We start from the raw sequence: 18,209 nt of genomic DNA, 5'->3' as shown, positions 1-18,209 counted from the left end.
TTGTTGATCTTCTGGGGGAGGGGCCTGTTGTAGTTATTCTCAAGTGTCTTTGCCCCAGGCGGAATTGCACCGCCCTTATCAGGGGCCGGGGTGAGTAATCCGTTCGGGTTTGCTTTCAGGAGCTTTTGTTCCCTAAGCGCTTTCCGTAGAGTTCCGGAGGACGGGAATACAAATGGTGGCCTCCTGGTCTCCGGCCCGGAGGAGCCGAGAGCCCAGGGCCGCACTCCTCAGTGCGCCCTCAGAGAACAGCGCCCAGTTACTCCCGTCTGCCTGACCTCCGGCCGCGCTCCCAGCTCACCGAGCATTCGACCCGTTCAAGGTAACCCGGAGCTGTGAGCTTACTGTTGGCTCTGTCTCTGTAGCCGGCTTTCCCGTTCCAATACCCACAAGCTCTGCGACACTCAGACACCCCCAATCCTTCTGTGACCCTGCGGGACCTGAGGCCACGCTGACCCCGCGTGGGCTTTACCCTGGTTTAGCCTCTGGAGCGATGTCCCTCAGCGGAACAGACTTTTAAAAGTCCTGATTTTGTGCGCGGTTGCTCCGTCGCTTGCCGGGAGCCGGCCCCTCCCCCCGGGGTCTATCTTCCCGTCGCTTTGGATTCACTTCTCCGCCGGTCCTACCTTTCAGAAAGTGGTTGTTTTTCTGTTTCCAGAATTGCTGTTCTTCTCTTCGATCTGCTGATGGATTTTCAGGTGTTTGCAATCTTTAGATAAGCTAGCTAGCTGATCTCCGGCTAGCTGAAATAGTCTCAGCCTGCTACTTCTCCGCCATCTTGACTCCTCCTCCCAGTCCACCTTAATATCTTAATGGCATGTTTCAGTGATGCCATTAATCAGATTGAGGAAGTTCCCTTACATTTCTAGATTTTTGAGAGTTTTTTTTTTAATACTATTGTAAATTTTTTTTTACAGTGCTTTCTGCATCCTTTAAGATGATCAAATGGATTTTTTTTTTAGTACGTTAATACCTTGCGTTCTTAGATAAACCTCACATAGTCATGATACATTGTCCTTTTTATATATTGTTGGATTCAAACTGGTGTAAGGCTTGTTGAATGTGTTTACAAGATATTGATATTTTGTTTTTCTTAATGACTTTTTCCATTGTGGGTATCGGGGTAATGCAAACCTCAGAGAAAAGATGGAAAAGTATTCCATCCTGTTCAATTTTCTCAAGTGGTTTATGTAAAATTGGCATTATTCCTCTTTAAATGTTTGGTAGAATTCACCAAGGAAGTCATCTGGGCCTAGAAATTTTCTGGTGTGAAGATTTTAGCTACAAATTCAACTTTTTTTCTTAGATTATTCCATTTCTTTCTTGTTGGGTAAGCTTTGGTAGTTTATGTCTTTCAAAGAATTTTTCTAGTTCATCGAAGTTTTCTAAATTATTGCTTGTAATCCTTCCTTATTACCTTTTGGATGTATTTGAAATGTGATGTGTGATGCTCTGTATTCCTGATATCATTAGTTTCTTCTTTTTTTCCTAATAATTACAATTATAGGTTTATTAATTTTGTCTTCTTAGAAACCAATACTTTCGGGGCACCTGGGTGGCTCAGTGGTTTAAAGCCTCTGCCTTCGGCTCAGGTCATGATCCCAGGGTCCAGGGATAGAGCCCCCACCATCAAGCTCTCTGCTCAGCGGGGAGCCTGCTTCCCCTCCTTCTCTCTTTGCCTGCCTCCCTGCCTGCTTGTGATCTCTGTCTGTCAAATTAAAAATAAAAAAAAGAAAAGAAAGAAACCAACACTTGGTTTCATGGATTTTTCTCTTTTTTATTTTCAATTTCATTGCTTTCTGCTCTTGTGTTTATTATTTATTTGCTTTGCTTTGGGTTTGATATGTTCATTTTCTTGTTTAGTAAGGCTAAGTTTAGATTATTGGCTTAACCCTTCCTTTTCTAATTTGTTTATGCTGCAGATTTATCTATAAGCAGTATTTTAGCTGCATGCCACCTTTTTATTTTTCCAAACATATAGAAAAGTTAAAATAGCAAAGAAGCATCTATATATCTGTACCTTCAATTCAGTATTTGTTAACAGTTTTCTCACTAAATGAGTATTTTGAAACTGATATGTTTGTTTGAAATTTTAAATTCGCGAATTATTTTTAGGAGGTAATTTTTCAAATATTCAGATGTAATAGTATGTAAATACAGACTTTCTATAGTTTCTCACACCATGTATTGAAGTAATGGGTTTTCATGAAAACAATAATCACCATGAAGTTTTCTTTAATATTATCTTCTCATATCATAAGTCAGTTATGTTTAATGGAATGTATTTACTAATATGCCAGAAAGGAAATACAAAGATATAAATTTACTTATAAAATATATAAGCATAGGGACGCCTGGGTGGCTCAGTTGGTTAAGCAGCTGCCTTCGGCTCAGGTCATGATCCCAGCATCCTGGGATGGAGTCCCACATCGGGCTCCTTGCTCAGCGGGGGGCCTGCTTCTCTCTCTGCCTCTCTGTCTGCCTGTGCCCGCTCTCTCCCCCCTCTCTCTCTCTGATAAATAAATAAAATCTTTAAAAAAAATATATATATATAAGCATAATTATAAAATTGATTGAAACCTCAGTTTTTAGATAGAATAAAAGAAAACTAATGTTAAAAGCTCATTTATGACTATGCAAGATATCTGTTTTTAAGCATTTATTAAAAATGTACTCAGGGCACGTGGGTGGCTCAGTTAAGTGTCTGTCTGACTCTTGATTTGGGCCCAGGTTATGATCTCAGGGCCATAAGACGGAGCCCAGAGTTGGGGTGGGAGAAGTCTGCTTGAGCCTCTCTCTCTGCTTCTCTCTCCCCTCATGCACACACTCCCGCACTCACTCTCTCTTTAAAAATAAATTATTTTTTAAAAATATACTTATAATCCTCTTTGAAAGCTTGGAGTTGTTAAAGTCAGTGTTTTCTTTACTGTAGTGTGTAAATTTAGTTCCTATTTTGAATATCTCTTCTCTGAATGGCAGGAATGTATCAAAGAAAATTGCCTTTAGCATTCTTGAAAAATTTCAAACCTTTAACCAGTTGAACCTTCCAGTATTATTTAGTATTGGTTTTTAGTAGAAATTGTGTAAGGTAAATTTCATGCCAACAAATCACACAGATAATGAGTGGAGGTGAGGCTACAAAGGAATGTCGTTATCTGCTAATTCGGTCATCTCTCAATTCTGAATCTGATTGAATTTTCTTACGGGTAGTTTTTTCACTTTCTGCATATCTAATCATTTTTGATTGGGTATCAGACATGAATTTTACAGTGTTTGATACTAACACTTTAATCTTCCTATAAATATTCTTGTTCTTAGATACTGTCAAGTTACTTAGAAACAATTTGGTTTTTTTGAGTCTTGCTTGTTAAGATTCACTAGCAAAACCTGAGCAGTATTTGGTCTAGACCTAATTATTTTCTACTCCTGAGGCAATATTTTTCTTCCTACTCTACCAAATATTCTGAATCATAAGGTTTTCCAACCTGGCTGTCAGGAACAGGCTTGCTTCCCAGTCATATGTAAGTAACAGGTATATTCTTTCTAATCCTGTATGGTTTCTTCCCCCAGACTCTGGAACTTTTCTCACAAACATATGCTGCATAACGTTTTGCTGAGTACTAATGGTGGACCATTTGCAGATTTCCGCAGTTAATCTTTTGAACAGCTCTCTTCTCTCTGGTCTTCTGTCCCATCAATTCTAGTTGGTTCAGTTTTCCTGGTCCTTGGGACAGTAGGGGTAGAGGCGGCTCTTCCCCTTCTAGGCTATGGAAGCCCCTGGTAGGAAATAAGCTGATGTTACCAAACTGGTAGGTTCTTTCCCTGGTCGATACCTTTTGCCAAATGGCCAAAACAATACAGTATTTGATGGCAAGCATGTAATTTATTCAATGGCCAGAGAATAGAGAAGGGAAGCTCGTGCTCTAAAGTCACCTTCTCCCCAGTTGGGTTTTATGGGGTTAGGGTAATTGAGGGGCTAGTAAGCACATTAACAGAGGGTTTTTTTCCAGGAAGGAGGAGGCTTCAGAACCAAGAGTACCACCTCTTTTCTTCTCCTAAATGGGCACAGTTGGATGGGTCATAGGCTGTTAGGTGTGTTTTTGTTAATTACAGTTAGATGAGGTCATCTGGAGGGTTAACACAGTGTCTAAACTGGATCAAACCAGTCGAAAATTGGATCTTGGGGCCTGTTTGGAGCTGTAGTTTCTGGCATCCCGCCTTAGCTTCTGGTAGCCAACAGTACCTGTGAGCAGGGCTAGAAAACTGAGTTTTTGCGACTTGTTAGTGAGTCCCCAATGACACTGGCGTGGTCATAGGGTTCACCTCATTTATTTCCTTTCTCTCAGGGATCACTATCTTTTATTACATGCTATCTTTGAATGCCTGGTGTTTTCAAAACCATTATTTCATATATTTTGTTTGTTGTTTTTTTGGTTGTTTCAGATAGGTTAATTCTGGTCCCTGTTACTCCACCTTGACAAGAAGCAGAAGTATCTCATCTAGTTTTAAGAGTAATAGTTAAAATTATGTTTCAAAATGTTAATGGTATGTGTGTGTTCAATGGTACTGTCATTTACTTCTCTTTGGTCATCTGCTTTCTCATTATCCTTGAGCATTACAAGCCTTTCACATTTTTCACATGCTCTCATTTTCCCATTCTGCTCACTCTCAGTGACCAGTCCCATCTCCTGGGTTATTAAGATAATTAGTGGCATTAGGAAATTCTTTCAATATCCCGGACCTTCCCTCTAAGAAAAGCCTTATTTTCTCCCAGTGGATCTCTGAGAGTGAGGTGACAATCCTATTCTTCAGAGCTACCCATTCACTGTTGGCCACCTGTCTGCTTTGTTTACCCTTTGCTGGAAGCAACACCATTCTTTGGTCTCTTTGTTCTAACTTGTGTTTCTCCTTTTCTTTTGATTTCTTCCTCACAGGAAACCTATCAAGTCACTCTAATGTAGTAGAAAACTAAAAACTAGAGAGTTCCTCTTTAGTTACTATTTGATCTCTCTTTTTATCTGAATTTCTCACAAGAGTAGTTTGCAGTTTTTTGTCTTCATTTCCAGCCTGTTGATTTCTCAACTAGGTGTACTCCAGTGGTCTGCCACCATTCTATCAAAATTGTTCTCATTAAAGTAAGCAATGACCTACTTTTTTAATTACCAAATCCAGGAGATGTTTTCCAGTTCTCATTACAGGACCTGTCTAGCTTGTATAGTTGGAAGAAGTTACTGAGAGGAAATAGAATATTTGGGGCAGAAAATTCCATTAATATTTCACATTCACAGTTGTTTGTTACTTCTGATAGCATTATTACTTTAATAACTTCCTTTGGGAGAACTCCAAAGCAAGTTGTTTGTAAAGCACCTTCCATTTATATAGCACATACAGTCCCTGAAGTGTGCTGTAGTACTTCTTAAAATTATAGACAGGCAATATTAAGGAATGCAACCATCTGCAGAGTTGAAGATTACACACAATGTAACAGATTGTCTAAGTAAGTAATATTTTGGCAGAAAATATCTAAAGGGAAATTTTCCTACTTAGGAACATGTTCTTTCTGATTATAAATGTTCATGCTGAGTAAAAAGAAGTTCTAGTAGGTATAATAAAATATAACCCACGACAGTGAATTTACTTTATTAAAAATGGGGCTTGAACTTGTTACCTTGAAAGCTTCTATAGGGTATCTGCCACTTTAATTATCTATGGGTGATAGTTATTTACAAAATGAGTTCTAAGCTTTATTACTTTTATATTGTACTTCTAGGTAATAGTATTTGTTGACCAACCTGTTGTGTTATGACATATATATATTTTTTAAGACTTAGTAGAAAAAAGCAAGATAAACATTATCATTTTAAGCTCTTTGAAATTAGAACATAATTCTTTTTTATCTGATGATTTTCCTGGAATGTCTCATCCCCCTTACTTTGCCCTATTTTTCATCATAGCTCATATCACTTGTTAATATATGTTAATATTTATTTCTCATATCTGGATCCCCTTTGCCCCACCAGAATGTAATCTAATCAAAATATTATTTTGATAACAGCAGTATTTTCAATAGCTAAAAAAGTAACTGGCACACAGTAGGACTTCAATGAGCGCTTGTTGACTGGAAGGAAGAGGGAGGAATCAAGTGAGGAAAAAATGCCAGCGTCCTCTGATAAAAGCTTAAGAACTTAAAACATTTTTTGAAATATGTTTAAAATATTCTGGCAAGCAAATCTTTTAAAAAATGTTTAAAACCTTTGTATAATATCATTCTCTCAAAACTCTTATGCAATTCAAGGAGGTGATTCATACAATTAAGAGAGCTATGTGGTACATTTCTGTAGTGCTTTGGAAAACCAAGCGTGAGTAAGAGATACACTGGAGAGATATATATCTTTTAAGATTTAGAAAGCTTTAATACTTGACATGTATGCTAAAACTCTTTTTCTTTACCTTTTTAAAAATATAGTGATAAATCAGTAGTCTAGTTGTCCTGAGAAGTAGGGTGATAAGCAACCTGTATGAATTATGAGTACTTTCTTTAATGTAGATTTTTTTAAAAGTTAGAATGATGTGCATGTTAAATGATAATTGTGATACATTTCTTAAAAGCCAATGTACAATTTAAAAATACGTATTAGGGGGCGCCTGGGTGGCTCAGTGGGTTAAAGCCTCTGCCTTCGGCTCAGGTCATGATCCCAGGGTCCTGGGATCGAGCCCCGCATCTGGCTCTCTGCTCAGCAGTGAGCCTGCTTCCTCCTCTCTCTGACTGCCTCTCTGCCTACTTGTAATCTCTGTCTGTCAAATAAATGAATAAAATTTAAAAAAATAATAATAATAAATAAATAAATAAAAATACATATTAGGAATTACATCTCCTACCTTCATTTAAGTATTTTGATCCCTGCAGTTGAAGCACTTTTTCACTGTAGAGTTCAAATGGGTTTATAAGAGACCTTCCAAAGCACCCTGTGTTTAGTACCTAAAGTCAAAAACTTGGAGTTTGTTCAAAAAGAGGAATAACTACCCAATAGTGCAATTGCTGGGTCATAGGGCAGTTCTATTTTCAACATTTTGAGGAACCTCCATGCTGTTTTCCAGAGTGGCTGCGAAGTGTGTAAACCTGGTGATTCACAGACCTGTACCCCTGGGGATAAAAATATATGTTTATAAAAAATAAAAAATTAAAAAAAAAAAAAGAGGAATAACTGTTGTTGAGAACTGAAGTCTTTTTTTTAGGAAAGTACTAAAAGTTTAGGGCACCTGGGTCACTCAGTTAGTTAAGAAAGTGCTTTTGGCTCAGGTCATGATCCTGGAGTCCCAGGATCCAGTCCCATATCGGTCTCCCTGCTCAGCAGGGAGTCTGCTTCTCCCTCTGACCCTCCCCCCTCTCATGCTCTGTCTCTCTCATTCTTTATCTCTCTCAAATAAATAAATAAAATCTTAAAAAAAAGGAAAGTACTAAAAGTTTATAGAACCTAGAGGAAGGTGAGTCTTAGCCATCAAATAAGTTTTTGGAGACTTTCTTTGCAGGGAAAATTTGATCATGTAATTCTCTAATAAAAATCTTTTATTGGTTATATATATATATATATATATATATATATATATATATCTCATGTATATATATCTTATGTTAACAAATATCTTATATTGGTTTCATAAATATATATATGTATTTATATATATATCTTATAAAAGATATTCAATATCTTAGGGCACCTGAGTGGCTCAATGGGTTAAGCCTCTGCCTTCGGCTCAGGTCATGATCTCAGGGTCCTGGGACTGAACCCCACATCGGGCTTTCTGCTCAGCAGGGAGCCTGCTTCCCCCTCTCTCTGCCTGCTGCTCTGCCTGCTTGTGATCTCTCTCTCTCGCTCTCTGTCAAATAGTAAATAAAATCTTTTTAAAAAAAAGATATTTAATCTTACATTGGTATATATATAAATAGGTATTTATATATATTGATTTCATATATATATATATCTCAAGTCATTATATTGCACACCTTGAGCTAATGCAATGTTACAAGTCAGTTATATCTCAATAAAGCAAAAAAATAAATTTTAAAAGATTAAAAATTTTTCATTGATTCCCTGTTACTTTTTTCTTTTTTAAGATTTTATTTATCTATTTTAGAGATAGAGCATGTGAGCAAGTGGGGAGTGGTAGGAGCAGAGGGAGAGGGATGAGCAGATACTATGCTGAACAAGGAGCCCAACATGGGGCCTGGTCCCTCAACCCTGAGATCACAATCTGAGCTGAAATCCAGAGTCAGACACGTAATCGACTGAGCCACCCAGGCTCCCCGATTACTCTTAAAAAATAATTTATTGTAGGGGCACCTGGGTGGCTCAGTGGGCTTAGCTTCTGCCTTCGGCTCAGGTCATGATCTCAGGGTCCTGGAATCGAGCCCTGCATCGGGCTCTCTGCTCAGCAGGGAGCCTACTCCCCCCATCCTGCCTGCCTCTCTGCCTACTTTTGATCTCTGTCTGTCAAATAAAATCTTTTTAAAAAATCATTTATTATAATATAAGACTTAATAATAAAAATATATAATATATATGTATATATATTATATTAATATAGCTATGTAACAAGATGAAGAACAGCCTCAAAATCAAGAAATAAAGTATTACCTGACCCAGGAGCTCCCCTCAGGTCTCCTGGTTTTGCCTGCCCTTCTCCTATATAAGAGTATTCATTCATTTCTAATGACACAGTTTTTTAAAATTATTATTTTATTCAGATAAAATGATCCAGTTTGTACTCTTATATTTGCTGTTTGACATTTCTCACTCAGCATGCTTCTAAGAATCCTCTATATTGTTGCATGCACTTGTAGGTCATTTTCAATGTTATAAAATGTTCCATTTTGTAAATATATCAGAGTATATTTATCCACCATATTATTGATGGGCATTTGGATTGCTTCCCATTTTGAGCTATTTTGATTAATGCTACTATGACAATTCTGTCCATTTTTACTGGGAATAAACTTGGGACTAGAAAATAGGTACACATAGTGGACCAAATTATATGTTGCATAGAGATTTGCATGTGTTACCTTACATGACAAAAGGGATTTTGCAGATGTGATTTAAGGATCTTGATATAGAGAGATTGTCCTGGATTATCTAGGCAGGCCCAGTATAGTCACAGAGGCCTGTAGAAGGGTCAGAGAGAGGCAGGAGAGTCAGAGGAGGAGATGTGATTATGTGAAGGGGCCCACAAGCCAAGCGGTATAGGCAGGTGGAGAAGTCAAGGAAAAACTCCTTTGGAACCTTCAGAAGGAACAAAGCTCTGCTGATAACTCAATTTTGGCTTAGACCAGTTTTGTACTTCTGACCTCCAGATCTGCAAGATTATCTATTTATGTTATAGTAAACCACCAAATCTGTGGTAATTTGTTACAGCAGCTATAGAAACTCATACAGTATGTAATAGAGTTTACCTATGGTCAGCTGCAATAGTTATTGCAAAAGAGTTTTTTAAATGTTGCATCAATTTAAACTTTCCTTGGCAGTCCACATTTTCCCACATCCTTGTCAGCACTTGCTATTGTTCGTGTTTTTTTCCTTTAACCATTTTGGTGGACATTTAGTCAAATCACATTGCAATCTTAATTTTATTTCCCTAGTGTTTCATGATACTCATTTTCCCACATATTTATGAGCTATTTACATATGTTTTTTCAAAGTTTCTGTTCATTTCTGTAGAACTGCCTGTCTGATTGATTCATAAGATTTTATTCACATATTCTGAAGCCTTTTACTGTTCTCTTTTCTCACCCTTTGGCAGTTTAGTTGTAATTAAATAGATTGATTGTTTCCACTCATTCTTGGGTTGGGTTGGATTGGGGTAGTTGCAGTTTTAATAAGATTCAGTCTATCTCTAATTTTTCTTTATTTGGGGGGAGGGGATGCTTCTCCCATGGTTTTTAATTGAGACGTTGGAGGGTCTTTGTCTCCTCATCCCTGAAAGACTGAGTTTGGTCTAGCTCTGCCATCCAGAAGTTTCCAGACAAGGCTCTTCAGCCTTCTGCTTCATGAAACTTCAGAATCTGGTGAATGTCTTCATGGGAAGGAAGAACTGCGTGTGTTTGTGACATGTTCTCTCCCTTCAGCTAGCCTTTGTTTCCAATGTTTCCACAAATATCAAGCATATTTTACTTCTGCCCTTTGAAGTTTTAGACCTAGTTCCCAAGCTTCTCTTGCAAGTCCATAGCTAGCTAAATCTTCCATGGGACACTAGGGTTGAGAGTCCTTAAATTTCAAAATTTATACTCCAGTTCCGTGAACCACTAAAAGCTCTGCTAGTTTTTTCTCCAGCATGTGGTTCTCTGCTTGGTCCCATCTTGAATTTATAAAAAATGTATATTGCTTCTTTAATTGTTACAATGGGAGCCCTGGTCTGCCTCCACTCTTCTTCCCCTGTTACTCCCAGGATACATTCCCAACATGACTTTTCTAGTCCCTTCTTATCAGTGCTCTTTTTTTTTTTTTTTTCCTTTCTAATTTTTTATCTCTGTAATGGAGTTTTAGTTTGTGAATAAGTCATCTTCTCTCATCTCATCTTTACAATTACCTGAAACACATGTCTGTATCCTCCCCTTCATATGGATAACTCACATTCGTTTCCCCAATCTCAGTTAGAAATGAAGTGTTCTTGATATCTCCCTCCCCATATACATGCTTAGATATGGGTTTGACATCCTCTGTCTGCTCCCATAAAGCTCTTATATGTCCCCAATTTTAGTAATTATCCCATTTCATAATGGGCCACCTCCTTGCTTGCCTGTACATTCCACCGGGCTCTAGAAAAAGCTTATCAGTACCTCTGTTCCATATTATGTTCCTGTCACAAAGCAGAGTGCTCATTATGTAACTGACATGCTATTGAAATGGATGCCTAAAGTGTTAAATTAATATTTAAAAGCTGTAAGAATTAGGAAATTGAGCAGAAAAATTAAAAATAAAAATACCTTTCATTAAAAAAATAGTAAGCTCTTACAAGCTAAATGAGATCCTAATGTGAAGTGCTTTTAGAAAATAACAGTGTATATGTATGATAAACAGGGACATGAAAGGACACAAATGTTGGGAGTGATTATCTTAGGATAATAGAATACCAAATACTTTTTACCTTTCTCCTTATACTATTATATATGTGATCCTTTGCAATTAAGATTTTATGTCATCAACATAAAACATGAAGCAGTTTTCACTGAGGTAGAAAAAGGAAGCAAACATGAGACTAAGATATTTAATTAAATCCTTCTTGAGGATTTGTTGAACATACAAATGTGACCCAATTGTTAGGAAATGGATAAAGCATTCAGAATTGAAGAGTAGAGTGAAATGCCAAATGGATCAAAGAATTAAATGTAAACTATGGACCATTCGGGGGTTGGAAGAAAATAGTGAGTAAGCTAGGAATAGGGAAAACTTCTCTAACTGATTTAACATCTAGAGGCAATTATGAAAAGATTGATGATTTGATTATATTAAAAATTGTACATGGCAGGAGGCGCCTGGGTGGCTCAGTGGGTTAAAGCCTCTGCCTTCGGCTCAGGTCATGATCCCAGAGTCCTGGGATAGAGCCCCGCATCGGGCTCTCTGCCCCCAGGGAGCCTCCTTCCTCCCCTCTCCCTCTGCCTGCCTCTCTGCCTACTTGTGATCTCTGTCTGTCAAATAAATAAATAAAATCTTTTAAAAAAAATTTTGTGCATGGCAGGAAAAAAACCTTTAGCAAAATAAAAAGACGAGTGACAATCTTGAAAAACATTTATAACTTACATCATAGAAAAGAAGCTAGTATCCATACTATAAAAAGCTGCTAAAATGAGAAGAAAAAGAACAATAATCCTAAAGGGAATAAAAGGTAGCTTCCTTTAATTTGAAAAAGATGCTCAGTGTTCCCCATGAATTGAGAAATGCAAAATAAAAGTACATAGAGACACCATTTCTCATCTATCAAATGAGCAAAAAAAAAAAAAAAAAAAAAAATCAGAGAAGTTTAAAAACATACTCTGTTGATAAGCCTGTGGAGAAACATCACTCCTCACACATTGTGAACTCAAATACAGACCTTATTGGAGGGGAGTTCAGAGTATCTAATGAAGTCATATAAGCATTTGCTTTTTTACTCACAGTTCTGATTCTAAGGATCTATTCTATAGATGCACTAGCAAAACCATGAAGAGTTGTATTCACAGGACTATTCATTGGATCATTATTTGGAATAGAAAAAAAATGGAAGTAGCCCAAGTGTTCATCACTTAGGTGATTAAACAAGCTGTGCGTCGATAGAATGGAATGCCATACAACTATTAAAAAGAATGAGAGGGATGCTTGGGTGGCTCAGTTGGTTAAGGGACTGCCCTCGGCTCAGGTCATGATCCTGGAGTACCAGGATCGAGTCCCACATTGGGCTCCCAACTCAGCAGGGAGTCCGCTTCTCCCTCTAACTCTCCCCACTCTTGTGTACTTTCTCTCATTCTCTCTCTCTCAAATAAGTAAATAAAATCTTAAGAAAGAGAGAGAGAGACAAAGAATGAGAAAGAGACCGAAAAAAAGAAATGAGGAATATCTTTATATGCTGCTATGGAATGATCTCCAAGATATTAAGTTTAAAAAGTGGAGAAATATGTGTGCAGTATGCTGTTGTTTACCAAAGTTAGGGAGTGGCTTAAGTATATATTTGACTTATATTTTTAAGAAAAGGAAGAATAGGGGTGCCTGGGTGGCCCAGTCGTTAAGCGTCAGCCCTCGGCTCAGGTCATGATCCTGGGCTCACTGGATCCAGTCCCGCATCGGGCTCCCTGCTCAGTGAGAAGCCTGCTTCTCCCTCTCCCACTCCCCCCGCTTGTGTTCCCTCTCTCACTGTCTGTCAAATAAATAAATAAAAATCTTTAAGAAAAAAAAAAGAAATGGAATAATAAACCATAAAATCCAAAAAATGATTACCAGTAGCAGGGGCGGACGGGAGGGTGTGTGTGAAGAATACATTAGGGAGACCAGGGATAAAAGCTATAGGCTTCTTCAAATGTACTTAGTTGTATAGATTTAGTTTCATTGTCCTATAAATATTTAATGTAAAATTATATATATATAATTTTATTTAAAATGGAAGAAGAAATCGCTAAAAATCAAAAGTAAAATGGAAAATCTTAATGCAGATAGATGTTTGTCCAGTTGGTGGCAAAACCACACGAAGAGGTACTCTTTCATTTGACTTTTTACTTATCTGACTACTTCATAATGGTTTTTTTAGCCCTATTGGGATATAATGAAAGGACAATGAGAATTCCATCCAAAAGCCCATGAACTCTTGTCAGTAAATCATGTTACTGAAGATAGTATTATTACTGTTATTCTATTGTGTGTGTTCTATGGAATGGATACTTGATTCCTGTGCAGAAAGCTGAAAACTAGAAACATTTATAGGGGAATGGCGGGTAAAAAGTTGAAGGGATTTTTTGGGGTGACCTTTTTTTTTTTCTGTGAGATAATAAGGGTGGTCATTTTTGTATTGTAAGTGGATTCAAGATTAGCCAGTTAGGTTGGAGGAGACTTTGTATGCTTTATATTCTTGCAAAAAGGGATAGGGACAAAAATAACAAGTGATTAGAATGTGGAGAAAAAGGAAGCCTTGTACACTGTTGGTGGGAATGTAAATTGGTGCAGCCACTGTGGAAATATGGAGGTTCCTCAAAAAAATTAAATATAGAACTATCATATCTTATCTGGCAATTCTACTTCTGGGTACTTATTCAGGATTTTTGAAGATTTCTTTCTGTTACTGACTTTGTATAACTTGAAGGTTTTTAGATCTATTCAGACTGTTTTATGGCATCAAATACTGTTGGTCTTGTTATTCTACTTCAAAATGTGTACTTTGCTATTTTCGATGAAGTCTTATATAAATATCAATTAAGTGAATTTGGGTATTGTTTAGATTTTCCATATGCTTACTGATTTTCTGTGTACTGTTTTATCAGTTACTGCAAGAGAGGTGATCGAAATCTTCAATTATAATTGTTGATTTGTCTGTTTCTTTATAGATTAGGCTTCAAAATATGGTTCACATATCAAATGCAGTGGTCAATTTAGGAGGAAAATTATTTTTACTAGCATTTTTAAAAGTCTCATTAGATATTTGGTTTGTCCTTTAGTATAGGCTATTGTAGCATCAGCATATACAAAAGAAAATTTATTTGCCACATTTTGCTTTTATTGTTTATCTTGTTACTGTTTTTAAATTATTTATTATTTATTATTACCTAAATAATAAATAATGATAGTATTATATACTACCATCATTAGTAAAATATAGTATAATAAATAATAAGTAATTATTTATCATTATATATTTTATATTTATATTTTTTATATTATCTTGTTATTATAGTATAACATTTATTACATTGTTTATCATGTTATTATTTTGCTTGGCAGCTTCTATGTTTTTGAAACAGGCATTCGAAGGAGAATACCCTAAATTATTACGTCTTTATAATGACTTATGGAAGCGTCTTCAACAATACAGCCAAAATATGCAAGGAAACTTTAATGCAAGTGGAACTACAGACCTCTGTGTTGACCTACAACATATGGAAGATGACACACAAGACATCTTCATACCAAAAAAGCCAGATTATGAGTATGTTTATTTAATCAGATCTGTTTGTTGTCATGATAAGGATTTTGTCTTCTGTTTTTATTAAAAATTAGAGAATGGGAATATCCTAATCTTCTATATATTTGTAATAATCATGATTTATATGTAGACTGCAGAAGACTTTGCAGCACATAAATGAATAAGTCATTAGTTAAGCAGCCTGGTTCCTAACTGGAATCTGATATAAAGTATGGTACCAAGGAGGGTGAGTAGAAGGTAGGAGATCAGCATATGTGGTCACTATCTTTTAATTGGTAATATACCTATAATTATAATAGATAGTATCATTACTGATGGACCACAGGAATAAATATGATATAAAAGTAACTGGTGTGTTCAGGAACTACAGGGGAAATCTTACACTGGGATAGCTTCTCAGTCTGGTAGGAAAAAACTGAGTATAGTCACAATTAAACCTGAAATGTCTTAGTTTATGCATAAAGTACAGTGTATGTAGTTACTGCAACTAACATACAGTGTATGTAGTTAGGTGCAACTTTGGAAATAACATACAGTGTATGTAGTTAGGTGCAACTTTGGAAAAGAGTATACCATATCAGTAAGTTTAAAGCGGCCAACTTTCCTCCTAAATGGAAAAAGAATATTATTTTCAAATTTCTCTTTGAGCAACAAATGAATTGATTGGTTTGCATATTTTCTTTAAACACCAGAATCATTTAGTGTGACAAGGCTGACTCATGTAACAGCAGATTCTTATCACCTACCTTGTAAAAAAATTTTGGGTGGATATAAATGTTTCTCTTTCAGTTTTTATTTTTCTAAATACTTAAATTGTATCCACTGTAGTGAGAAGTTCTGGCTAGTGAAATATAGGATGTAGAAGTTTTTACTGGCAAAATAAATGGCATGGCTGGGAAGATAGAATGAAACTACATTTTTCTCTTCAATAAATTTTCTGCTAAACATAGAGATTCGATAAGAACTAATGGAAGAGGAGCAAGAGAACTTCACTCATCTCTTGATATACAAAGACCTAATACATTTTTTAATATTATATAAAATAGAATATATATTTTCATTCTATTTTTGGCTTAGTTTTATTTTTAAACTCATATTCTTGCCCCTAAAAAGGTCTAGAAGTATACACAACAAATAGTAATAGTAGTTTATCTCCAGGAGATAGAGTTTTTGTTTTGTATTCTGTGCTTTCCTTAAAATTAAAAAGGAGCATGGTCCATGATAGAGAGGAAACAGAACCCTGTCAGCACCACTGTTCTCCATGGGTGATGTGAGCATACCCAAAGGTGTGGCCCTCTGACAAAGCTTTCACACTGTGAGAAGAAATAGACTTCACTAAAATAATCTAGCCAGTCACACAACAAGCAAATAACAATAACAAACCCTAGAGGTTCAGAGATCTAGTACCCAGAGTTGTAATAATGTATTATCTGAAATGTCCAGTTTCTAACAAAAATAATGAGGCATACATAGAAACATAACAGTATGACCCATACACTGAGTGGCAGTGGAGTTGGGGGGTGTGTGTAAAAAACAAGCAACAGAGACTGCTTGTGAGAGTGACCAAACATCAAATTTAATAGAATAAGACTTCAAACTAGCCATTAGAACTGTGTTCACAGAACTAAAAGTATGATTAAGTAAAGAACTATATGATGACAGTGTTGCATCAAATGGAGATTATCGATAAAAAGATGAACATTATAAAAAAAGAATCAAATGGAAATACTGCAGTTGAACAGTTCAGTTACTAAAATTATAAAAATCGCTAGAGGGACTCAATAATAGATTTGAACTAGCATTAAAAAAAATTATCCAACCAGAAACTAGACTTATTTAGGCCTAAGAACAGATAGAAAAATATGAAAAAAAATGAACAGAGCCTCAGAGAAATGTGTGGCACCATTAAACATAGCAACACATATGTAATGGGAGTGCCACAATAGGATGAGAGAGAGAAAGGAGAAGAAAAAAAAAAATACTCAAAGACATAATGGCTGAAGACTTCCAAAATTTATTGAAAAACAATGTACACACCCATGAAGCTCAACAAACTCCGAGTAGGAATAACTCATAAAAACCACAAATAGACACATTGTGGTGTAAGTGTCCAAAGTGAAAGATGAGGAGAAAATCTCGATACGAGGCAAAGAAAAACTACTCACCACTTATAAGGGAGCCCCAAAGATTTATAACTGACCTCTCAGCAGAAACAGAGGAGGCCAGAAGGTGGTCGGCTCATAGTGCTCAAAGAAAGAAACTGTGAAGCAGCAATCCTGTATTCAGTAAAGCTGTTGTTCATAATGAAGAGAAGTGAAGACGTAACGAGATGAACAGAAACTGAGAGAGTTTGTTTCTAGCAGACCTAACTTGCAAGAAATAGTACAGGAAGTTCTTCAGGCCCAAAACCAGGTCATCTCAGTCAGTCATTCAAGTACACATAAATGAAGAGCACCAGTGAAGATAGTTAGGAATTATAAAAGATACTATAAATGCATGTTTTCTCCTTTTTTCTCTTAACTGATTTAAAATGCAGTTGTATAAAATATGTATAGAATGCATTGTTGGGCTTATAACACATAGAAATGCAATATATATGTATACATTTGCCAATAAGAGCATAAAGGATGTAGGTGGGAGCAGAGCTATAAAGTGCTATGGAAATGGTTACAGATTGTAGAGTGATAATTATAATGGCTTATTGTTGGATTTGTGGCATTAATAGATACACTGTATATGGCAGTAATACCACAAAGATAAAATACTTAAAAGAAGAAATTTAACAAAAGAAGTATAAAGCTTATACTCTGAAAACTATAAAATATTGCTGAAAGAAATCAAAGCTACGTAAATTGAAAAACATTTCATGTTCATGAATCACTAGACCTAACATCACTAAGATAGTAATATTTCCAAAATGGATCTACAGATTCACCTCAGTTGCTGTTAGAATCTCAGCTGACTTTTTTGTAGAAAGTAACAACCTGGGGCACCTGGGTGGCTCAGTGGGTTAAGCCGCTGCCTTCAGCTCAGGTCATGATCCCAGGGTCCTGGGATCGAGTCCCGCATGGGGCTTCTTGCTCAGCAGGGAGCTTGCCTCTCTCTCCGACTCTCCCTGCCTCTCTGCCTGCTTGTGTGCTTTCTCTCTCTCTTTCTGACAAATAAATTTAAAAAATCTTAAGAAAGTAACAACCTGATTCTAAAGTTCATATGGATTTGCAGGGTACCCTAGGATGACCAAGTCAGTATTGAAAAAAAGAGAATAAAGTAGGAGTTATGCCTCCCAGTTGTGAAACTTACTACAGAGCAATGGTAATCAAGATGATAAGGTCCTGGTAAAAGGAGAGACATACCGATTAATGGAGTAGAATTGAGAGTCCAGGAATGCCTGGGTGGTTCAGTCCGTTAAGTGGATGCCTTCAGCTCAAGTCATGATCCCAGAGTCCTGTGATGGAGCCCCAAGGCAGCTTCCCTTCTCAGTGGGGAGTCTGCTTCCCCTCTCTTCCTACCCCCACCCCCAAGCATGTTCTCTTTCTCTCTCTCAAATAAATAAA

General features: G+C 36.7%; 1 protein-coding gene across 1 annotated transcript in view; it reads left to right on the top strand.

Moving 5' to 3' along the window:
* Window positions 1-18,209, top strand: part of COG5 (component of oligomeric golgi complex 5) — a 300,872-nt gene that overhangs the window by 212,625 nt on the left and 70,038 nt on the right. The window contains exon 12 of the mRNA XM_059397031.1: window positions 14,454-14,658. Coding sequence (XP_059253014.1) covers window positions 14,454-14,658 — 205 coding nt within the window. The remainder of the gene's footprint in view (window positions 1-14,453; window positions 14,659-18,209) is intronic.

Source organism: Mustela nigripes, chromosome 4, assembly GCF_022355385.1.
Source record: "Mustela nigripes isolate SB6536 chromosome 4, MUSNIG.SB6536, whole genome shotgun sequence".
In the NCBI taxonomy this organism is placed as follows: Eukaryota; Metazoa; Chordata; class Mammalia; order Carnivora; family Mustelidae; genus Mustela; species Mustela nigripes.
Note: the sequence above shows the minus strand (reverse complement) of the source record. Positions and strands in the feature narration are given on the sequence as shown.